Source organism: Chrysemys picta, chromosome 13, assembly GCF_011386835.1.
Source record: "Chrysemys picta bellii isolate R12L10 chromosome 13, ASM1138683v2, whole genome shotgun sequence".
Lineage (NCBI taxonomy): Eukaryota > Metazoa > Chordata > Testudines > Emydidae > Chrysemys > Chrysemys picta.
The window spans coordinates 11,622,621-11,648,642 of record NC_088803.1 but is presented as its reverse complement, the minus strand read 5'-3'; the positions used below and the strand labels follow the sequence as shown (position 1 = coordinate 11,648,642).

Below are 26,022 nucleotides of genomic sequence, written 5' to 3'. Positions count from 1 at the left end.
CTGTGATTAATGGCTTTACATGTCCCAGGACCAAAGAATGGTATATATGAGTTCACCAGCAATGCAGATTTCCTCTTAGACCTCAGATATCCCATGTGCAATCTAATTATAAATGATATTATGGTTTGAATTAGAACTGATTGACAAATGGGAAGGAATAATAGTTGACATTCTTTTTGAGATATCTGACATTCCTTTCAAAGCATATTTTGAAATTAATTGCAAAGTGCTAAAAATTTAAAATACTTCTACTGAAGGTGAAAAAATAATAGCAAAACATTTTCAAGCTCCTCCACCCAATACATGTTTTTTTCTTTGACTTTAGTGAAGAGAAATCTTTGAGGAATTTAGAAATTTCAACCAACTCTAATTTAAATATGAGAGATTTTTCTACAAAATATAGATATACTAGAATTAGAACAGGTCAAAAAATGCGAAGAGGGAGCAGTGTAATTTTCTTTTCTTTTCTAAATAGTCACAGTTTTTTAGGACAGAAGGGGATTGAAAAAAATCCTAATTTCTTTTGCTGAAATTCATAATTTTAATTTAAAAAATTAATTAAAATACAAACTTCAAAAAAAAAAAGTTCTCCAGCACTACCTTTGATTAGATAAAATTTCTTTATAATGCTGAGACGTGTCTTGGTCTCTTCCATGCTGTAGAGTCTCTTGAGAGGTGAGATATTCCCTAGGGGATAACCCAGCTGAAGGGAAATTGTCTATTTTTCTGGATGAAATATCTTCATCCCTGTTTTCCTCAAAGCACCTTTCATCTCCTTGTTCCTGAGGCTGTAGATAATGGGGTTCAAGATCGGAGTCACCACTGAGTAGAACAGAGAGAGTAACTTGTTCACATCTGGAGAGAAGCTGGACTTGGGGCGCACATACATGATAAGGGCCGTCCCATAGAACAATGTCACCACAATGAGGTGCGAGGAGCAGGTGGAGAATGCTCTGCGCCTGCCTTCAGTGGACCTAATATTAAGGATGGTGGAGATGATACAGATGTAGGACACCAGGATCAGCATGAAAGGCAGTATTAGGACGAAGGCAGCACCCAAAATTATCAGGATCTCAATCCAAGAGGTGTCCCCGCACACCAGCTTCAGCACCGGCTGGATCTCACAAAATAAGTGATTGATTACATTGGATCCACAAAAAGGAAGTGTGAAGACAAAAGTTGTGTGCCCCATGGCCGCCAAGGTGCCACAAATACATGAGCCACCTGTCAATTGGATGCAAACCCTCTTATTCATGATGGCAGTGTAGTGCAGTGGGTTGCATATGGCACTGTAGCGGTCATAGGCCATACAAGCAAGCAGGAAGCATTCAGTAACACCGAAGAATAGAAAGAAATACATCTGTACAGCACAACTGGCAAAGGACATGGTTTTACTCTCTGAGACCAAGTTGGCTAGTATCTTGGGTAGAGTCACTGATGTGTAACAGATCTCCAAGAAAGACAAGTTCCTGAGGAAGAAATACATAGGGGTGTGAAGAACAGGATCCACACTTATGATGATAATGATGAGGATGTTGCCCAGCACTGTGATGATGTAAATACATAGAAATACCATGAATAAAACAGGATTCATGTCTGGGTAATTAGAGAAGCCCAGTATGACAAACTCAATCACAGACGTGTTTTTTCTCATTTTCTTCTTCAGTATAATTCAACTTGAGAATTAAAAAGAAAAACTACATATTAGTTTGATACTTTAAATCAAGTCAAACTGATATCTATCTATCTATCTATCTATCTATCTATCTATCTATCTATCTATCTATCTATCACAACTTGTCCACTATCTCTCCACACATACATCCCTCCGTCTGTCTGATATGAATCAGGACCAACACTATTTTGTTCCAATTCTCCTGTCACAACACTATCAATCTGGAGTAACTTCAATAAGGTTGATGGTTCGCATTCTCCTCTCAGTCACAACAGGTTTATATTGGTGTATGCTCCTAACCTCAGTGTAAATATACCTTTTTTACTAGCATCAAAGGAAAAAAAACGTTGACTGATGAAATTGTACGTATGTAAACCATGAGTGCGATCAGAAACAGCTTCAATGGATTTACAGTGATGGAACTAAATGTCAGAATCTGCCTCCAAGTCTTTTGGGGCATGTATGTTAAAATAATATATGACCCCTTAGCAGATTTTCGCCTGGTGTGTGGCACAATCAAGGAAGCTAGGCCAATATACATCAGCTGAGAACATAGAGTTGTTTATCATAATTTCACTGCATTACAATTCCAACAGACTACATGGGAATACATGTGAGAGTTATGTTATGCATTTTGCAACAGAGATGGCTTGTTTCTCCTCTCCTTTCCATGAAATTGGCAACAGTCCATTGGCTTCAGTGCCCTTAATCCTGATTTCATACACTTTGTCCCCTCTACATTCATGCCTGCACCTCTGTTTGTGCCTCTATCTACCCATTTATCTTTCCATTTCCCACATTCTAAATCTTTTGTAATCCCTTTCTTTTCCACAACTGTCCTCTTACTGACACTGCAATAAATTAGGAGTAGCTTCACTGGACCCAAGTGGCTTCCATGAATATTACAGTATAGTAAGGAAAATTAGGGTCCATGTTTCTCTGTATGGGTACATCAATACTGCACAGTACTTATGGAGGCATATATGATACGACCCTCTAACATGGCAGTTTAGATGGTAAGGCATGGCTTAGGTGGGTAAAGGCATGCAAGATACTTAGGGTATGTACCCTACATAGCTCTCTACATTCCTTAGCAATGCCTGCCCCATCTACACTTCTATTTTAGCAGCGTAGTGTCCTGCAAACACCCCCCTGCTGGAGCGTTTCCCCACCACAGGGAATGAGTGTGGAAATGGGGAAAAATTCCTACATCTCCCCACAGTCTCCCACTGCTGGAGCCTTTCACTGCCACACATAACTACTAGGGCTGTCAAACAATTAAAAAAAATAATCACGATTAAAAAAAATTATCACGATTAATCGCACTGTTAAACAACAATAGAATACCATTTATTTAAATAGTTTTGGATGTTTTCTACATTTTCAAATATACAGATTTCAATTACAATACCGAATACAAAGCATACAGTGCTCACTTTATATTTATTTTTGATTACAAATATTTGCACAGTAAAAAAATAAAAGAAATAATATATTTCAATTCACCTAATACAAGCACTGTAGTGCAATCTCTTTATAATGAAAGTTGAACTTACAAATGTAGAATTATGTACAAAAAATAACTGCATTCTAAAAAAAAAAACCAAATGTAAAACTTTACAACCTACAAGTCCACTCAGTCCTATTTTAGCCAATCACTCAGACAAACAAGTTTGGTTACAATTTGCAGGAGATAATGCTGCCCACGTCTTGTTTACAATGTCACCTGAAAGTGAGAACAGGTATTTGCATGGCTCTGTTGTAGCCAGCATCGCAAGATATTTACGTGCAGATGCACTTCATATGTCCCTTCATGCTGCAACCACCATTCCAGGGGACATGCGTCCATGCTGATGTCGGGTTCTGCTCAATAACAATCCAAAGCAGAGCAGACTGACACGTGTTCATTTTCATCATCTGAGTCAGATGCCACCAGCAGAAGGTTGATTTTCTTTTTTGATGGTTCGGGTTCTGTAGTTTCCACATCAGAGTGTTGCTCTATTAAGACATCTGAAAGCATTCTCCACACCTCGTCCCTCTCAGATTTTGGAAGGCACGCCACATTCCTAAACCTTGGGTTGAGTGCTGTATCTATTCTTAGAAATCTCACATTGGTACCGTCTTTGTGTTTTGTCAAATCTGATGTGAAAATGTTCTTAAAACGAACATGTGCTGGGTCATCATCTGAGACAGCTAGAATATGACATATATGGCAGAATGTGGGTAAAACAGAAGAGGAGACATACAATTCTCCCCCAAGGAGTTCAGTCACAAATTTAATTAATGTGTTATTTTTTTAATGAGCATCATCAGCATGGAAGCATGTCCTCTGGAATGGTAGCTGAAGCATGAAGGGGCATATGAATGTTTAGCATATCTGGCACGTAAATACATAAGAACATAAGAAAGGCCGTACCGGGTCAGACCAAAGGTCCATCTAGCCCAGGATCCAGTCTACCGACAGTGGCCAATGCCAGATGCCCCAGAGGGAGTGAACCTAACAGGCAATGATCAAGTGATCTCTCTCCTGCCATCCATTTTCATCCTCTGACAGACAGAGGCGAGGGACACCATTCCTTACCCGTCCTGGCTAATAGCCATTAATGGACTTAACCACCATGAATTTATCCAGTTCTCTTTTAAACTGTGTTATAGTCCTAGCCTTCACAACCTTCTCAGGTAAGGAGTTCCACAAGTTGACTGTGCGCTGCGTGAAGAAGAACTTCCTTTTATTTGTTTTAAACCTGCTGCCTATTAATTTCATTTGATGATCCCTAGTTCTTGTATTATGGGAATAAGTAAATAACTTTTCCTTATCCACTTTCTCCACATCACTCATGATTTTATATACCTCTATCATATCCCCCCTTAGTCTCCTCTTTTCCAAGCTGAAGAGTCCTAGCCTCTTTAATCTCTCCTCATATGGGACCCGTTCCAAACCCTTAATCATTTTAGTTGCCCTTTTCTGAACCTTTTCTAGTGCCAGTATATCTTTTTTGAGATGAGGAGAATACTGTATGCAGTATTCGAGATGAGGGCATACCATTGATTTATATAAGGGCAATAATATGTTCTCAGTCTTATTCTCTATCCCCTTTTTAATGATTCCTAACATCCTGTTTGCTTTTCTGACCGCCTCTGCACACTGCGTGGACATTTTCAGAGAACTATACACGATGACTCCAAGATTTTTTTCCTGACTTGTTGTAGCTAAATTAGCCCCCATCATATTGCATGTATAGTTGGGGTTATTTTTTCCAATGTGCATTACTTTACATTTATCCACATTAAATTTCATTTGCCTTTTTGTTGCCCAATCACTTAGTTTTGTGAGATCTTTTTGAAGTTCTTCACAGTCTGCTTTGGACTTAACTATCTTTAGCAGTTTAGTATCATCTGCAAACTTTGCCACCTCACTGTTTACCCCTTTCTCCAGATCATTTATGAATAAGTTGAATAGGATCAGTCAGAGGACTGACCCTTGGGGAACACCACTAGTTACCCCTCTCCATTCTGAGAATTTACCATTTATTCCTACCCTTTGTTCCCTCTCTTTTAACCTGTTCTCAATCCATGAAAGGACCTTCCCTTTTATCCCATGGCAGCTTAATTTACATAAGAGCCTTTGGTGAGGGACCTTGTCAAAGGCTTTCTGGAAATCTAAGTACACTATGTCCACTGGATCCCCCTTGTCCACATGTTTGTTGACCCCTTCAAAGAATTCTAATAGATTAGTAAGACATGATTTCCCTTTACAGAAACCATGTTGACTATTGCTCAACAGTTTATGTTTTTCTATGTGTCGGACAATTTTATTCTTAACCATTGTTTCGACTAATTTGCCCGGTACAGACGTTAGACTTTCAGAACTCTTGGGTGAATGTCATCTGGTCCCGGTGACTTGTTAATGTTAAGTTTATCAATTAATTCCAAAACCTCCTCTCGTGACACTTCAATCCGTGACAGTTCCTCAGATTTGTCACCTACAAAAGCCAGCTCAGGTTTGGGAATCTCCCTAACATCCTCAGCCGTGAAGACTGAAGCAAAGAATCCATTTAGTTTCTCCGCAATGACTTTATCGTCTTTAAGCGCTCCTTTTGTATCTCGATCATCAAGGGGTCCCACTAGTTGTTTAGCAGGCTTCCTGCTTCTGATGTACTTAAAAAACATTTTGTTATTACCTTTGGAGTTTTTGGCTAGCCGTTCTTCAAACTCCTCTTTGGCTTTTCTTATTACATTCTTGCACTTAATTTGGCAGCGTTTATGCTCCTTTCTATTTGTCTCACTAGGGTTTGACTTCCGCTTTTTAAAGGAAGTCTTTTTATCTCTCACTGCTTCTTTTACATGGTTGTTAAGCCACGGTGGCTCTCTTTTAGTTCTTTTACTGTGTTTCTTAATTTGGGGTATACATTGAAGTTGGACCTCTATTATGGTGTCTTTAAAAATTCCCCTTGCAGCTTGCAGGGATTTCACTTTAGTCACTGTACCTTTTAACTTCTGTTTAACTAAACCCCTCATTTTTGCATAGTTCCCCCTTTTGAAATTAAATGCCAGAGTGTTGGGCTGTTGAGATGGTCTTCCCACCACAGGGATGTTGAACGCTATTGTATTATGGTCACTATTTCCAAGCGGTCCTGCTATAGTTACCTCTTGGACCAGCTCCTGCGCTCCACTCAGGACTAAATCTAGAAGTGTCTCTCCCCTTGTGGGTTCCCGTACCAGCTGCTCCATGAAGCAGTCATTTAAAGTATCGAGAAATTTTATCTCTGCATTTCGTCCTGAAGTGAAATGTTCCCAGTCAATATGGGGATAATTGAAATCCCCCACTATTATTGAGTTCTTAATTTTGATAGCCTCTCTAATTTCCCTTAGCATTTCATCATCACTATCACCGTCCTGGTCAGGTGGTTTATAATAGATCCCTAATGTTATATTCTTATTAGAGCATGAAATTTCTATCCATAGAGATTCTATGGAACATGCGGATTTGCTTAAGATTTTTACTTCATTTGATTGTACATTTTCTTTTGCATATAGTGCCACTCCTCCCCCTCCCCCCGGCACAACCTGTTCTGTCCTTCCGATATATTTTGTACCCCAGAATGATTGTGTCCCATTGATTGCTCTCAGTCCACCAGGTTTCTGTGATGCCTATTATATCAATATCCTCCTTTATCACAAGGCACTCTAGTTCACCCATCTTATTATTTAGACTTCTAGCATTTGTGTACAAGCACTTTAAAAACTTGTCACTGTTTATTTGTCTGCCCTTTTCTGATGTATCAGATTCTTTTTTATGTGAATGTTTATCATCAGATCTGGCCCCTACTTTATCCTCTTCCATCCTCTGCTCCTGACTATAACCTGGAGATTCTCTATCATTAGACTCTCCCCTAAGAGAAGTCTCTGTCCGAGCCACATGGTCCTCTGCAGCAGTCGACTTCCCCCATCTCCTAGTTTAAAAACTGCTCTACAAGCTTTTTAATGTTTAGTGCCAGCAGTCTGGTTCCACTTTGATTTAGGTGGAGCCCATCCTTCCTGTATAGCCTCCCCCCATTCCAGAAGTTTCCCCAGTTCCTAATGAATGTAAACCCCTCCTCTCTACACCATCGTCTCATCCACGCATTGAGACTCTGAAGCTCTGCCTGCCTACCTGGCCCTGCGCATGGAACTGGGAGCATTTCTGAGAATGCCACCATAGAGGTCCTGGATTTCAGTCTCTTCCCTAGCAGCCTAAATTTGGCCTCCAGGACATCTCTCCTACTCTTCCCTATGTCATTGGTACCTAGTACCATGACCACTGGCTCCTCCCCAGCACTACACATAAGTCTGTCTAGATGCCTCAAGAGATCCGCAACCTTCGCACCAGGCAGGCAAGTCACCATATGGTTCTCCCGGTCATCACAAACCCAGCTATCTACATTTCTAATGATCGAATCTCCCAATACTAATACCTGTCTTTTCCTAGCAACTGGAGTTCCCTCCCCCGGAGAGGTAACCTCAGTGCGAGAGGCAACCCCAGCACCGTCTGGAAGGAGGGTCCCAACTATGGGAAGGTTTCCCTCTGCTCCCGTTGACTGCTCTGCTTCCCTGGGCCTTTCATCCTCCTCAAAAGCACAGGGACTGTCTGACCAGAGGTGGGACAATTCTACAGTGTCCCGGAAAGCCTCATCAACATACCTCTCTGCCTCCCTTAGCTCCTTCAGTTCCGCCACCCTTGCCTCCAGAGTCCGTACGTGGTCTCTGAGGGCCAGGAGCTCCTTGCACCGAATGCACACATATGCCACCCACCCACGGAGCAGATAATCATACATGCTACACTCAGTGCAATAAACTGGATAGCCCCCACTCTGCAGCTGGGCTTCTGCCTGCATTTTCTCCTAGTTAATGAAGGGGTTGTTTAAAGCAAGAAGGTTTGAATGTAGTTTGTGCTATAGGTTTTAAGGGGAATAAAGGGTTAAGATAGAACCGGCAAGGGACCCCGCTCCCTTCCTGCTCCCCTTCCAAACTCCCTTGCGAAACTCCCTGTTAGCAGCCCCTGTTTGCAAAAGCTCCCTGGTCACTTGTGCGCTGCTTTATAAAGCCCTGGCCTGGGTGAATGCCCCGCCCACTGATTAAGGCTCAGCCAATTACCAGAGGCTTCTAGCCTTCAGACCTTCCTTTGAAGCTCACAGCTTCCAACTGCCAGCCACAGCACACGGTCCTTCAAACAACCAAACAAACAAACAGACTGACAAACACAAGCTCAGCACACAGCAAGTAACCGCCAAACACAAACAAACACACTCTACAGACAGTCACTTACCCCAAGGGTCCTGTATTTGCTCCTCCTTCACCTGGAGAACTCCCTTGCGAAACTCCCTGTTAGCAGCCCCTGTTCACAAAATACCTTTCAACACCGGCTACAAAAGTGCCATGCAAAAACCTGTTCTCACTTTCAGGTGACATTGTAAATAAGACGCAGTGAGCAGTATTTCCCATAAATATAAAAACATTTGTTTGTTTTAGCAATTGGCTGAACGAGTAGGACTGAGTGGACTTGTAGGCTCTAAAGTTTTACATTGTTTTGTTTTTGAGTGCAGTTATGTAACAAAAAATAATCTACATTTGTAAGTTACACTTTCATGATAAAGAGATTGCACTACAGTACTTGTATGAGGTGAATTGAAAAATATTATTTATTTTATTTATCTTTTTACAGTGCAAATATTTGTAATAAAAAATAAGAATATGAAGTGAGCACTGTACACTTTGTATTCTGTGTTGTAATAGAAATCAATATATTTGAAAATGCAAAAAACATCAGAAATATTTAATAAATTTAAATTGGCATTCTTTTGTTTAACAGTGCAATTATTCACAATTATTTTTTTAATCACACTTCATTTTTTGAGTTAATCATATGAATTAACTGCGATTAAGCAACAGCCCTAATAATACACACTGAAGTGTGATCATGGACTTCCTTTCACTGTGGCATATAGATATAGACATAGTCCTGTACCCTACCCAGTGCCACCAGTGAAGACAAAGCCTTGATGAAAGATTTGTAGATCATGCTTGGAAAGGGTTATTGTTCTCTTGAATGTGTACTTTAAAAAGGAATCAGTATTATTGAGTTCAGTTTTTATTTTATCATCTGTATGAGACCTACTCATCACTGAAATTTAACTTCCTTATGCTTGTTTGGAAGTATCAAATTGAACTGAATAAATATTTTGACAGTTTCTCAAATGTCTTTGTCAATCTACAATTATTTAGGCATGTTTCTCCTGTCTGTAAATGGAAGTAAATCATAACTAACTACCACAGTTTCTCCTAAGATGACTCACTCAAATTGATGCAGTTACACCAGTGAAAAACAGGAGTGAAGATGTGGTAGCTCTACATCTATCCCATCAGATCTTCTTCTGATGTCATGTGGTTCCATCAGTGCAAACCCAATGTAAATGAGATCAGAATCAAGCAATTCATCTGCCTGTTTCATAGTATTAACTATATTTGGTCAAAAAATTGAATTTATGACCCATGGTAAATGCTAAGTTTTCAAAAGTTCATTAAATCACAAATCAGGATGAAAGGCAAATGCTCAGATTTTTTTAATGAAGAATGATATAGTCAAAAAAATTTCTTTGAACCTTATAAGCATGTTAGAATGTTTCATTTCAGTAATGTAAAAATGTTTCATTTTAATAAGATCAAATAATATCCCTCAATGTTATCATTTTAATTGGAACAGAATAGAAAGGAATAGAATAGACAAAACACTTTGATAATGTTATTTCAAAATGTAGACAAAATCAATACATTCCAATGTAAAAGGCTTTGGTTCCATCCAACCAGCATTTTCTGATGGAAAATTGTTGTGTTGGAATATTTTCAAACAGTTCTACAATTAACTGCAGTAGAGTTACCCAGCATTTACGCCAAGTGGGATTGAACTCAGGGCTTTTAAACAGAGCACATTTAAATTGAAGAAATAATAGGAATTTCACAAGACTCATCTAGATTTAGATCACTTAGAAGAATCCAAAGAAAATATACATAATTCTAGACAAATCAAGGAATTTCTCACCTGCTCTGTATCCGACATTCATCTCCTCTCTGTGGTTACCAAAGAATTCAGTCATGGATGGAACTGCAATATTTAACAGCTTCTTTATAAGCCCCAGGGACCTGGGGTTTGATACACCTTGGATGTCTCATTACATGAAGTGATAACATCATTATAATGGGAATACTGTACTCTTTCTCCTCTTGAAATCAGTGCTAAATATCTAATCATTTCAACAAAGTAGAATATGGCATTGAATATTTTGCATCTTTGGGACAGATATCCAGCTGGCAGTTAAGCTCCTCAATCCCATGGACACATTTCCAAATTCCACCTCTCATACCCAAACAAGGACCTCAGGGTTTGGTTCAAGTGCAGGACGCCTCCAGCAAAATGCCACTGAGTACTTGCAATTCCCACCCAAGGACAATGGCACAATGCTCGCATCACATCACAATTAATGGACTGAGCCAATGCTGCTTTCAACAATTGACAACGTCACGAGGGCAAAGGGAAGATTCTAAAAAACAATAAATTTTTCCTTCATCTACAGAAGCCCATTATTTTCAGTGTGAATAAGATTCTCCGAACCTGCTCCTAATTAATCAAGGGTGAAATTTGCTAACCAAGCTAATCTAAATAATTTTTCAAAACATCTTTTTGATTTACAAGCTTAAGTACCCTTTTTGAAAGTTACTTAGGCAGCCAGGCCCATGTTTATCAAGGTATATACATTCCTAATTCCCATTGACTTGACTCAGAGTTAGGCACCTGAATACGTTTGAAAATCTGGCCTTCAATGCACGTCAATGGAAACATTACCCCATAACTCATATCCTCATTGTGAGGAAGAGTTTGGGTTAGATTCACAAAGGTAGTTTGATGCCTAACTGACACTTTAGGGGCCTAAGTCCCAGATTTAGCTACCACTGGTATTCACAAAATCCTGGAGGCACCTCAGTTTCTTGGTGTCAACATTCGCTAGGTACCTGGTTGTAAGGCTCTGGGCATGAGCAGAGCAGCCTCTCTCTAGGTCTCTGGATTCAAAGATTACAAGAACATAAGAGACCATTGTGATGATCTGTGATGATTACAGTCTGACCTCCTGTATGACACAGTCCACAGAACTTCCCCAAAATAATTCATAGAACAGATCTTTTTCAGATACATCCAACCTTGATTTAAAAATTGTCAGTGAGGGACAATCCACCATGACTCTTGTTTAATTGTTCCAATGGTTAATTACCTCCTCCATTAAAAATGTTGCACATTATTTCTGGTCTGAATTTGACTTATTGCAAATTCCAGTTATTGGATCATGTGAGAACTTTTGGTTCTAGTTTGAAGAGCCCATCATTATATACTTGTTCCCAATGTAGATAGTTGTACACTGTAATCAAGTCACCCATACATTTTCTCTTTCTAAAGCTAAACAGATTGAGCTCATCTAGTCTATCACTATAAGGCAGGTTTTTGAATCCTTTAATCATTTTCATGGCTCTTCTCTGAAACCTCTCAAATTTATCAATAGCCATATAGAATTGTGGACAGAAGAACTAGACACAGTATTTCAGCAGTGATCCCAACAGTAGCAAATACTGTGGTGAAATAAACTCTCTACTCCTACTCGAGATTCCATTGTTTATACATCACAGGATGGAATTAGTTCTTTTGGCCAAAGCATCGTACTGGGAGCTCATTCTGTACCCAGAAAGATAATGGAGCAAAAAATTAAGCAATCAATTTGCAAATTTGCAAAGACATAGAAGATAATAAGGTGATAAATAACTGTCAGCATGGATTTCTCAAGAACCAATCATGTTAAATCAATCTGATAGTTTCTTTGCCAGGGTAACAAACCTTGTGGATAGTGGGGAAGTGGTAGATGTGGTATATCTTGACTTTAGTAAGACTTTTGATACTGTCTCACATGATGTTCTCATAAACAAACTAAGGAAATACAACCTAGATGAGCCACTATAAGGTGAGTGCATAACTGGTTGGAAAATCATTCCCAGAGAGTAGTTATCAGTGGTTCACAGTCATGCTGGATGGGCATAATGAGTGGGGTCCCACAGGGATTGGTTCTGGGTCCGGTTCAGTTTAGTATCTTCATCAATGATTTAGATAATGGCATAGAGAGTACATTTATAAAGTTTGTGGATGATACCAAGCAGGGAGGGGTTGCAAGTACTTTGGAGGATAGGATGAAAATTCAAAATGATTTGGACAAACTGGAGAAATGGTCTGAAGTAAATAGGATGAAATTCAATAGGACAAATACAAAGTAGTCCACATAGGAAGGAACAATCAGTTGCACACATACAAAATGGGAAATGACTGCCTAGGAAGAAGTACTGCGGAAAGGGATCTGGAGGTCATAGTAGATCACAAGCTAAATATGAGTCAACAGTATAATGCTGTTGCAAAAAACCCAAACATCAATCTGGGATGTATTAGCAGGAGTATTGTAAGCAAGACATGAAAAGTAATTCTTCCGCTCTACTCCATGCTCAACTGTAGTATTGTATCCAGTTCTGGGTGCCACATTTCAGGAAAGATGTGAACAAATTGGAGAAAGTCCAGAGAAGAGCAACAGAAATTATTAAAAGTCTAGGAAACATGACCTATGAGGGAAGATTGAACAAAAAATGGGTTTGCTTAGTCTGGAAAAGGGAAGACTGAGAGGGGACATGATAACAGTTTTCAAGTACATAAATGGTTGTTACAAGGAGAAAATTTGTTCTTCTTAACCTCTGAGGATAGGACAAGAAGCAATGGACTTAAATTCCAGCAAGGGCGGTTTAGGTTGGACATTAGGAAAAACTTCCTAAATGTCAGAATGATTAAGCACTGGAATAAATTGCCTAGGGAGGTTGTGGAATTTCCATCATTGGGGATTTTTAAGAGCAGGTTGGACAAACACCTGTCAGGGATGCTCTAGAATACTTAGTCCTGCCTTGAGTGCTGGGGACCGGACTAGATGACCTCTTGAGGTCCCTTCCAGTTCTGTGATTCTATGTTCAGCTGATTTTCCACTATGACCCCCAAATCTTTTCCACAGTCACTGTTTCCTCAGATAGAGTCCCCCATCCTGTAAGTATGGCCAGCATTCTTTGTTCCTAGAAGTATGCATTTACATTTAGCCATATTGAAAAGCAAATTGATTATTTGTGCACAGTTAACCAAGAGATTCAGATCTCTCAGAATCAGTGATCTATCCTCTTAATTCACCTGCAAATATTATCCAGGTCATTGATGAACATTTTGTTTAGTGTAGGGCTAAGTACTGATACCTATGGGACCCCTGCAGACACACTCCCACTCAATGATGATTCCCAGTTTACAGGTACATTTTAACATATAATAATTAGCCCATTTTTTATGCATTTAATGTGATCTGTCTTAATTTTATGTTGTTCGATTTTTTCAAATAAAAATGTGCAGTACGAAGATGATGTTGTGCATAAGTCTCAGTGGGTCCCACAAACCAGCAAAGAAAGAATCTTGGTGGTTCCCCCACCTGGCTGGGCCCTGTACCCACTCAATGGCATATCTTGGGAACCTCCAGGAAGAAAGCTGAGCTAATCTGTGCAATGGGTCTTACTCAAAGTTTCCAATTATAAACAATATATACTTAGATTAGAATAAACACACCTTTACTTAACAACTTAACAAAACGTTATATAACAGGCTGAGATTAATTAAAATATCACAACCAATTTAAATCAGCAGGGGTAACTTCAATAAATCAATTGATACATACAGTTTACAGCAGTACGTGAAACTTAACCAGCTTACATTTGCATTGGCACCAGCCCCCCACTCCCCCCACCCCATCCCAAGTGTGCACTCCTCTCAACTTCAGAGTTCTAGACACTTGCTTGTGTGGGTATGCTAGAAGATGTTGAATCTGGGAACAACACTCTGCTGGTCCAATAAAGCCATGCAGCCTAGGCAACAAGGGGCAGCAATAGCTCCCTTGGCTCCCTGATAGGTCAAAGTCCCAGCAGAGTCTCAATAACAGTTTCTGGCTTTCTAGCAGCAGCTCCTGTATGGGAAATAGCTCCACCAAAGAAATCTCAACCCTCCCCCATCCCCTGACCAGGATCTAAGCTCCCCACTAAGATGGAGCCCACTGCATGCTCTCCCTGCATCCCCTGGAAGCAGAAGTTTCTCTCTCTTCCCCAAAGCATCGTGGGACTTGTAGTCTCCAAGGCTGGATTGCAGCACTCAGGATCTTCCCAACTGGAACAATCCCAGGTCACTTCAGAGTCCTCACTAGTAGAGGGTACCTACAGCCAGGATACCCGCCTGGGGTATGGGACAGCCCCGTTCAAGTCCCCTTCCCCATGACCAGGGTAAATAATTTGAGCAGTCATTTCCTACCTCTCAGTCCTTTTTTGATAAATATTTGCATATTCATTGGGCCAGAGAGTGTATGAGAAACTCTCCCTAGAGTGGTGCTTGGGCTTCTCCCATGGAAGATGGCAGCTCCCAGATCCAGTTGTCTTCCTCTGATGACTGTTTAATTATTTATGTAAATTGGAACTCCATTCAACAGGAGAGGCTGAGGGAACCCCACAACAGAATATCCCAGAGCTCAGTGGTTAAGGCACTCATCTGTGAGGTGGAAACCCCCTCTACAAATACCTTCTCTTCATACACATGGGGAACTGAACTGGGAGGGGGGTGTCTTCCACCTCTGAGTTTAGTACCCTAGCCTCTAAGCTAACAGTTATGGGGCAGCTGCTACTGCATCCAACTCCTCCTCCTTGTTTCTTGCAAGAAACCACTCCCCAAACCTACCTCCAGGAGACAGTTCTTGGCTGTAGATCCCAAGCAGAGATAGGCATTTCACTTCAGCCTGGACCTAGGTACAGGGCTCCTGTTGAGGGGCAGGGCTTAGCACACATGCCTCAACTCAGCGTCTTCTAGATTAGTAGCTAGTTTAGTTATCTCCCTACCCAGCATCCTGGCTTTTGTGGATCCCATTCATTTGTGCCTATCTCCCTCCACTCATTGTGTAGGGAACTTGAACCCCTAACCCATGCTTTGTGAATTCCAATTATTTTCTATGGACCTAAAAGTTAGGTTTTGTGAGAAAGAGACAAATACTTCACACCTAAATGAACAGTGAGTTCGTGGTGAAAAAAAGATGCTGGGGTTAATGGTTTTCCATGTTCCAGGATGAAAGAACAACAAATATGCTATAACTAGCAATGCAGATTTCCTCTTAGACTTCAGATATCCCATGTATGATCCTATTATAAATGGCATTCTGGTCTAGAACTGAAATGTTTCTGAATTAGAATGGATTAAAAATTTGGAGAGAATTATTATTAACATGTTTTTTGAGATATCTGAAATTCCTTTGAAAGCATTTTTTGGGAAATAATTACAAAGTTCTAAAAAATGTACTTACCTCTACTGAGTGTGAAAAAATAATAGCAAAACATTTTCAAGCTTTTCTACCCAATGCATGTTTTTGTCTTTAACATTTGGGAAGAGAAATATTTGGGAAACTTAGAAAATTTCAATCAACTCTAATTGAAATATGGGAGATTTTTATATAAAAGGCAGAAATACTTGTATTAGGACTCGTCAAACTATGGGAAGAGGAAGCAATGTACTTTCATATTCTTTTCTTTTCTTTTCTTTTCTTTACCAGAAGATTCACATATTTTTAGGCCAGAAGGGAATAGTATAAAATCCTCATTTATTTTGTTGAAATTCAAAATTGTAGTGAAAAAATTTCACTGAAATACAAATTTCAGAAAAAGTTGACCAGCACTACATTTGATTAGATAAATTTATTTGTAATGCTGAGCTATCTCTTAATCTCTTTAGCAATATAGATTCTCTTGAGAGCTGGGATATTCCCCAGGGAATAATCTAGGTGGAGAAAAAATATCTATTTTTGTGGATGAAATACCTTCATCCCTGTTTTCCTCAAGGCATCTTTCACCTCCTTGTTCCTGAGGCTGTAGATAATGGGGTTCAAGATCGGAGTCACCACTGAGTAGAACAGAGAGAGTAACTTGTTCACATCTGGAGAGAAGCTGGACTTCGGGCGCACATACATGATAAGGGCCGTCCCGTAGAACAACGTCACCACAATGAGGTGCGAGGAGCAGGTGGAGAATGCTCTGCGCCTGCCTTCAGCGGACCTAATTTTAAGGATGGTGGAGATGATACAGATGTAGGACACCAGGATCAGCATGAAAGGCAGCATGAGGACAAAGGCAGCACCCAAAGAGATCTGGATCTCAATCCAGTAGGTGTCCCCACACACCAGCTTCAGCACCGGCTGGATCTCACAGAAGAAGTGGTTGATCACATTGGACCCACAGAAAGGAAGAGTGAAGACGAAGGTTGTGTGCCCCACAGCCACCAGGGTGCCACAGATACATGATCCACCTGTCAGCTGGATGCAAACCCTCTTATTCATGATGGTCATGTATTGCAGTGGTTTGCATATAGCACTGTAGCGGTCATACGCCATAGATGCAAGGAGGCAGCATTCAGTAACACCGAAGAATAGAAAGAAATACAGCTGTACTGCACAACCAGCAAAGGAGATGGCTTTATTCTCTGACAGGAGGTTGGACAGTACCTTGGGCAGGGTGACTGAGGTGTAGCAGATCTCCAGGAAGGACAAGTTCCTGAGGAAGAAATACATGGGGGTGTGAAGGGACGGATCAACATTGATGATGATAATGATGAGGATGTTGCCCAGCACTGTGATGATGTAAATGCACAGAAATAACACAAAATAAATGGAACTCATGTCTGGGTGATTAGAGAATCCCAGTATGACAAACTCAGTCACAGAGCTGTTTTTTCTCATTTTCTTCCTCACCATATTTCATCTTGAGAATTAAAAAGAAAAAAACTACATGTTAGTTTGATACTTTAAATCAAGTCAAATTGCCATCTATCTATCTATCTATCTATCTCTGTCTTTTCACCTTTCTCTCCATGTATCCATCACTCTGTCCATATTATATGACTCAGGCCCAATACAATTTTGGTCAGATTCTCCTGTCACAAATCTCTAAATCCTGAGTAAGTTCACTAAAGTCAATGGTTCTCATTCTCCTCTCAGTTACACCAGCTTTCTATTGATGTATGGTCCTCACCTCAATGGAAATTATCTCTTTCATACGAGCATCAGAAAGAGGGTAACTGAGAACAATGAATTTATAATTGGATAAAACACTGGTGTGATCAGAATCAGGTTCAATAGATTTGAACTGGTGGAACAGACCTCAAAATCTGCCTTCTAGTTTCTTGGAGCCTGTATGTTAAAATAAAGAAACACAAAATTAATATACCACCATTTGTGTTATTCTTGGTTGATGTGTGGCACAATCATTGAAGTTATACTGATATAGATAATCTGAGAATATAGACTCACTTATCATAATTTCACTGTATCGCAATTCCAACTAACCACATGGAAAACACATGTGGGGAGCTATGTTATGCGCTGTGCTGCAGAGATGGCCTGCTTCTCCTCTCTTTTCCATGAGACTGACAACCGTCCATTGACTTCTTTGCCCATAATCCTCATCTCATTTACTTTGTCTGCTCTTTCTTCATGACTGCACCTCTGTTTGTGTTACCTTGGATTTGATGGGTGTGTATACCCCAGAATCTGATCAAGCTAATTGCAACCATATTATGTGCATTCAGCTGCCAGAATTATTGAAATAGAACACCACATAGTTAAGGGTTAATTTGAAAACAGGCTTTTAGAAGAAGGTCAAAACTTGCTACAGTTTCTGCTAATCAGAATGGGAGGAGGGGATAGAAAAGTAAATAGACTGAGGGAAGATAAGTGGATGGAAAGCCTTGAATCTAGGCGCCTCTGATATTAGAAGTTTATTGAAAGTTAGGAAAAGTGATGATCCAGTAATGGTCATTATGACCTATGTGTTTTGTAGAAGTTAGTTATAAAAGTCTAGATAATAGTGTACTTTGCAGCAGTCCTCTGGAGCTATTCTTGGAGAGACAATTTTCCTGACACTTTTACTCCCTGTCAGTGAGGTGTTTGGCCAGCGCTGAGCCACGGTTGATTACTCAATACCGTCTCTCAGAATGTAGGTAAATATCTGGGATGTTCTAAACCTATTGCTTATGTCTGTGTGTGCTTAAATCTAATAAACTGCAGTTTTAGACAAAAGCACGCTTACTTGCATTAATCTTTGATCAGATGAATTGCTGTGTTCCCATTGATTTATTCCTGTCACCACTTGGAGTAAAATAGTTAAGGTACCACTGCTGTGGGTTCTGAACATCCTGGGTAACATTTTTACCCCACTTTATCTATCCATTTATGTTTCTCTTTTTCCCCTATGCTAAAACTCTTCTAATGCCCTTCATTTCCACCAATTTTACTTTTACAAAAGAACATGAGAATGATCATACTGAGACAGACCAATGGTCCATCTACCCCAGTATCGTTTTTTCTAACAATGGTCAGTTCCAGATGCTTCAGACAAAATGAAGAGAACAGGACTATTAAGAAGTGATGCATCCCATATATCAGTGGTGGGCAACCTCCGCACACGGCCTTTCAGGATAATCTGATGATGGGCCATGAGACAGTTTGTTTACATTGACCATCCGCAGGCACAGCTGCCCGCAGCTCCCAGTGGCCACAGTTTGCCATTCCTGGCCAATGGGAGCTGTGGAAAGCAGTGACCAGCACATCCCTGTGGCCTGCGCCACTTCCTGCAGCTCCCATTGGCTGGGAATGGTGAACCGTGGCCAGTCAATGTAAACAAACTGTCTCGCAGCCCAACAGCAGATTACCCTGAAGGGCTGTGTGTGGCCCAAGGGCCACAGATTGCTCACCACTGCCCTATATTCTAGTCCCAAATTTGGACTGTCAGAGGCTTAGGGACATCCCAAGCATGGGGCTGTATCCTTCACCATTTTGACTAATAGCCACTGATGGACCTATCCTCCATGAACTTATCTAATTATTTTTTAACCCAGTTATACTTTTGACCTTCACAACATTCCATGACAATGAGTTCCACAGTTGACTGTCCGTTGTGTGAAAGTACTTCCTTTTGTTAGTTTTAAACCCACTGCCTATTAATTTCATTGGGTGGCCCCTGGTTCTTTGTTATGTGAAGGGGTAAATATCACTTCCCTTTTCACTTAATGCACACTATTCATGATTTTGTAGACCTCTATCATTGCCCCCTTACTTGTCTCATTTTTAAGCTGAGCTTACTTACACTAGGATATATCAGGAGTAGCTTCACTGGAGCCAAGTGAGTAGCACCAATGTTATGCTACATTAAGGAAGATCAGAACACGTGTCTGTACCTATGTAAAACATCTAGATGATGCTAGTAAATGATTATTGTCATCCTGAATTTGAACATCACAAAGGAATAAGTATAATTGAGTGCAGTTTTTATTTTAATTTAATTTTATTTTATTTATAAAATCATATGAGGCCTGTTCCTCACTGAATTTGAGATGGGTGCCCAACACCCTTAGGTACCACTGAAAGTCCAAGTCTAACCCACACACCTCCTGGGTGTGGTGTTCTGTCCCATCTAGTGGCACCGAGACCACTTAGAGAGAGAGAGAGATTAATAAGTTTGCTCTACAGCCTTAGCTAAAAGCCAGTTGGCTTTTAGTTCATGTGGTAGAGGCTCATGTACTAGAGGCTCATGCACTACGCTCCAGAAGTTCTAGGTTCTAGCCTGCCTGCTGACAGTTGGGGTCTGTCAGCATTATGCAAGCATGAATCTTTATAGAATAAATATGTTGACAGTCTCCAAAATCTCTTTCTCAAATTACAGTTATTTAGGGCATGATTCTCCTCTCTCTAACATGGAAGTAACTCTTGAATAACTACCGATATCCCAGTTTATCCTTGTATAAATTATTGCAATCAATGCAATTACTGTTAAAAAACAGAAGGAAAGCTATGGTGGCTAAACAGCTATACCATCTTCTTATCATGTGCACAGTCATTTCATTGAAATCAATGTAGGTTCATCAGTGTAAACTCAGGGATGTGAGATCAGAGTCAAGCAATCCATTTGCCTTTTTCATATTATTAACTACATTTGCTCAAAAAACAAAATTTATATCCCAGGGGAAATGTATGATTTCAAAATTTCATTTGATTATAAATTAGGATGAAACAACAGGTTATTTTTAAAAAATTAAGTATTCCAATAGTTTGTTGAAACCTTATCAACACGTGGAATGTTTCATTTAAAAAAGGTAGCAAAATATCATTTTGACATGTTCGAATAGTATCTTTCAATGGTATCATTTTGACTAGAATAGAATAGCCAAAACTTTCTGATAACATCCTATCAACATGTAGACCTGCATTTTCTAATGGGAAATTGTTCAGCTGGAATATTTTCCACCCATTCTGCTATTAACAGCAGTGGAGTCATTTGTGACTTTAGAGACAGTGGGATATCATTATCAGGGCTTTAAACTTTAAACAGAGTACATGTCCATTTAAGAAATAATAGGAATTTAACATGCCTCGTCTAGAGTCTGCTTTTTTAGAATAATCCAGAGGAAATTAACATATTTCTAGTCAAGTCAAAAAATGTCTCACCTCCTCTGTAGCCTTCTCTGTGATTACCAAAGAATTCAGTAATGGATGGAACTGTACTATTTAACAGCTTCTTTAGAAGCCCCAGGGACCTGGTTTTGATATACCTCTGAGGACCCATTATATGAAGCCATAACATAACTGTTAAATGAATAATCTTCCTCCTATTGAAATCAGTGACAAACATCTAATGATTTCAAAAGGATAGAATATGGCATTGAATGTTCTGTGTCTTTGGGACAGATATCCAGCTGTCACTTAAGCTCCTAAATGCCATGGACACTTCCAAATTTCACCCCTCATAACTAAGCAAGGACCTCAGGATTTGGTCCAAATGCAGGCTGCCTTCAGCAAAATACCATTGATTGCATACAATTCCCACCCAAGGACAAGGGCAGAATGGTTGCAACACACCACAGTTACAGGACTGAGCTCATAATGGTTTCAATAAATGACACCTCCACAAGGGCAAAGGGAGGATTCCTAAAACACAATGAATAGTTTCTTCATTGACAGAAGCCCCATTACTTTCAATGTGAATAAGATTACCGTTACCTAACCCTAATTAATAGGGGGTGTCAGGGTTTCCCTCCTTCACTCTGAACTCTGGGGTACAGATGTGGGGACCTGCATGGAAGACCCCCTAAGCTTATATTCTACCAGCTTAGGATAAAACTTCCCCAAGGCACAAATTCCTTTCCTTGTCCTTGGACAGTATTGCTGCCACCACCAAGTGATTTATCCAAAGATTCAGGGAAGGGTCACTTGGAATCCCTATCCTCCCAAAATATCCCCCCAAGTCCCTTCACCCTCTTTCCTGGGGGAGCTTGAGAATAATATACCAACCGATTGCCTTAACAATGTGAACACAGACCAGACCCTTTGTCTTCAGGACACTAAAAATCAATCAGGTTCTTAAAAGAAGAACTTTATTTATAAAGAAAAAGGTAAAATAATCATACCTGCAAAATCAGGATGGAAGGTAACTTTACAGGATAATAAAAAGATTTAAAACACAGAGGATTCCCCTCTGGGCTCAGCTTCACAGTTACAAAAACAGGAATGAAACTACCTCTGTAGCACAGGAAAATTCACACAAGCCAAAACAAAAGATAACCTAATGCATTTCCTTGCCCTACTCACAGTTTCTGTGGCTTTAGGTGGATTATTCCAGGTATATTTTTAGGAGATATTATACCTGCTTGGCTTCTCCCTCCATCCGGAGAGGGAACAACAAAAGTGAACAACAAAAACCAAATTCTTCCCCCACAGATTTCAAAGCATCTTCTTTCCTCATTGGTCCTTCTGGTCAGATGCCAACTAGGTTGTTTGAACTGCTTAACCCCTTACAGGTAAGGCAATCCAGTACAGCTGCCAAGGAGGGAATTTATGATACTGCATCCATAAATGTTGCTACCCTTCCCCCTATTCATGACAGAGGGTAATATTTTCTGTATAATCTAAGTGATTTACCAGCTTAAGTGTCATTTGTGAAAGTGATTTAGGCACCAAAGGCCATAGTTTTAAAAGTATTTAAGTACGTAACTCCCAGTGACTTGACTGAGAGTTAGGCACCTGAATCCCTTTGAAAATCTGTCAGTTACTGAAAGCCAATGGGACCATGAAAATATTACCCTAACATGCATATCCTCCTTGTGAGGAAGAGTAAAGGATAGACTCACAAAGGGACTTAGGTGCCTATTAGCTGCCTAAATCCCACATTTAGCTACCACAGGTGTTCATAAACCCCTCACTCACCATTGAGTAACCCTGCAGGCAAGTGAACTTACTCAGCAGCTAAGTTTTTGGTTTCAAAGTTCCCTAGGTGCCTATCTGTCTGGCTCTGGCCATGAGCACTTGGGTGTCTTTCCAAGTGTCTGGATTAATAGATTCCAAGGTCAGAAGGGACTGTTGTGATAACCTAGTTTGACCTGTAGAACACAGGACATAGAACTTCCTCAAAATAATTCCTAGAGAAGATCTTGTAGAAAAACACCTAATCTTGATTTTATAATAGTCAATTATGAAGAATACCCCACAAACCTTGTTTAATTGGTCCAACATTAATTGCTCTCACTATTAAAAATGTATGCCTTACTTTCAATCTGAATTTGTCTAGATTTAACTTTTAGCCATTCCATCAAGTTATACCTTTTTCTTCTAAATTGAAGGGCCCATTATTAAATATTTGTTCCCCATGTAGATACTTATCCGCTGTGATCAAGTCACCCCTTCATTTTCCCTTTCTAAAGCTAAATAGATTGAACTCGTTTAGTCCATAACTGTAAAGCATGTTTTCTAATCTTTTAATCCTTTTCATAGCTCTTCTATGAAACCTCTCAAATTTATCAATAATTTTCTGGGATTGTAGGCAGAAGAACTAGACCCAGTATTTCAGCAGTGGTTACACCAGCAGCTGATACAGTGGTGAAATAACCTCTCTACTCCTATTCCAGATTCCCTTTTTTATGCATCACAGGATCACATTAGCTCTTTTGGCTACAGCATTGCACTGGGAGCTCATGTTCAGCTGATTTTCTACTTTGATCCCCAAAACTTTTTCTGTGTCACTGTTTCCCAGGATAGAGTCCCCCATCCTGTAAGTATGGCCTACATTCTATGTTTCCAGAAATATACATTTACATTTAGCCGTATTGAAAAGCAAATTATTTGCTTGTACACAGTTAGCCAGGAGATTTGGATCTCTTAGAATCAATGACTTATCCTCTTCATTATTTTCTACTCCCCTAATTTTTGTGTCATCTACAAATATTATCAGTAATGATTTTGTAGGTTTTTTCCAGGTCATTGATAAAAATGTTGACTAGTGTAGGGCCAAGTACTAATCCTGTATGGAACCCTGCTACACACATTCTCACTCAGTGATGATTCCCTGTTTACAGTTACAGTTTGAGATCTAACAATTGGCCAGATTTTAATGCATTTAGTATCAGCCATCTTAATTGTTTATTTTTCTATTTTTTTAATAAAAATGTTGTGTACTATCAATACTATGTTGTGCATAAGGTCCAGTGTGACCCACTAACTGGGAAAGACAGGCATTGCTTCACCAATGTTGCCTGTGGGTCCCAATCCAGTAGGCATGCTCATTGACTGCCTAACTCCACACAAAACAGCCAAGGAGGAGGATGTCCCTAATAACTTTTAGTGCATTCATTAGGATACCCAGTTGCCATAGGGCTCAACCGCTGTTCTAGTTCTCCTCTACCTCACAAGTGTTGTGGAAATAAAGAGCCTGAAACATGGGGCCTGGCATGAGGCCTAAGTCTGACCTAAAGTCAGGCCCTGATGATATAAAGCTAAGTTAGCAAGAGTCAGACTATGAGCAAAAGTCAGGCCCATTACAAAGCAGATGTCTCATTGAAGGTTCACTGTCTGGTATATGAACTTGGAACAGGTATTGCTAGCATCGCTAAAACACGTTCCAGCAGGTCAGCACAAGAACACCCCAGCCTAGAACACGATAACATAGTATGACTGAAATGATGAATAGGGATGTGTTGTCTGAAACATCAGGAGAAAGGTACAATAGGAGGTAACAAACATGTCATGAAACACAATGTGGTACATAAATTGTTTATCCCAGATTGCTTGTCTCAGTCTATAAATGTTGGGATGCCTCACCTTAACTCTTAGTCTGGCTTAGGTGGGAGCGGGAAGTCCTGCTGCTCACTGAGCTTGTCCATTGTAACGGGCATACATGTGTTACTGTAATTGTAACCATTGAGCCTGGGAACTAGGACCAGGCTTCATTTACAATAAACCTGGCTGAGCGCCTTCACCACTGAACTGAGTCTGTGGACTTCTTGGGCAGTTTGATCACCCTCTACTGTACTGGCTAACAACCAACAACAAGTAGAAAGGATTTGAACATGTATCTCCTGCCTCTTAGGGCAGTGTCCTAATCACTGGGCTATGGGATGTTCCAACAGAGGTCTCCCTCAATCTCTCCTGTTACAGCTGTTTCATTTTTTAAATAAAAGCTTTCATATTAACTGGGCCAGAGAGCATGTGAGAATGACTCTCTAGTGTGATGGCTGGGGCACACCCCTGGAAGGTGGCAGCCCCAGGGCCCAGCTGCCCTGCGCTGATGTCTCTTAATTATCTATGTAAAGCAGAGATTCATGCACTAGGAAAGGCTGAGGGAATCCCCCAGCAGAATATACCACAGCTCAATGGTTAAGCCACTCACCCATAAGGTGGGAAACCAACTCTACAAATACCTTATCCTCATCAGACAGAGGGGGAACTGAACTAGGGGGGACTACAGCTAAAAGTTATGAGGAGGCTGCTGCAGCAACAACTCCTCCTACATTGTTTCATGCAAGAAACCCCTCAGGAACCTACCTCTAGGAGACAGTTCCTGCTGTAGATCCCAATCAAATATATGTACTTCACTTCAACCTCAACCTAGGTGCTGGGCACCTGTTGAGGGGCAAGGCTTAGCACATACCACTCTACTCAGCATCTCCTGTTAGCTAGTTTAGGCAGCTCCCCACTCACCATCCTGGCTTTTGAGGATCCTATTATTTGGCACCTATATACCTCCACTCAGTGTGTAGGGAACCTGGGCCCCTAACCCAGGCTTTGTGAATAAAAAATATTTTCTATGTACCTAAAAGTTAGGTCTTGTGAGAGGGAGAAAAACTCATCACACTGGATGTAGCCTTTACTCACAATGAATTCCTGGGGGGAAGATGCTGTGATTAATGATTTTGCACGTCCCAGGACCAGAGAATGATAAAAATGAGTTGCCCAGCAATAGAGGTTTCCTCTTAGATCTCAGATGACCCATGTGTAATCTTATGATTAAGGATATTGTGGTCTAGAACTGAGATGTTGCTGAATTAGAAAAGATTGACTAATGGGAGAGAGTGATTGTTGACATTCTTTTTGAGATATCTGAAATTCCTTTGTAAGCATTTTTTGAAATTTAATGGAAAGTTCTAAAATATTGAACTAATCTACTGAGGGTGAAGAGAGAATTGCAAAACATTTCTCAGTTCCTCTACCCATTTCTGTCGTTAGCTTTTGGGAGGAGAAATATTTGGGAAACTCAGAAAATTTCAACCAACTCTAATTAAACTGTGTGTGTGTGGGGGGGGGGGGTTCTATGAACTGCAGATATACTTCAATTAGAACTGGTGAAACAATGGGAGGAGG

General features: G+C 40.2%; 2 protein-coding genes across 2 annotated transcripts; both read right to left on the bottom strand.

The window, feature by feature from the left end:
• Positions 1-718: 718 nt before the first annotated feature.
• On the bottom strand, positions 719-1,654 carry LOC101945517 (olfactory receptor 10C1-like). The gene has a single exon (XM_005310398.2). It carries the CDS (start codon positions 1,652-1,654, stop codon positions 719-721), a length of 936 nt encoding a protein of 311 aa, XP_005310455.2.
• A 14,376-nt stretch (positions 1,655-16,030) lies between these two features.
• LOC101945245 (olfactory receptor 10C1-like) lies at positions 16,031-17,094 on the bottom strand. Its single transcript, XM_005310397.2, has one exon. The coding sequence runs from the start codon at positions 17,092-17,094 to the stop codon at positions 16,144-16,146; it is 951 nt and encodes a 316-aa protein (XP_005310454.2). The 3' UTR covers positions 16,031-16,143.
• Between the last annotated feature and the right edge of the window lie 8,928 nt (positions 17,095-26,022).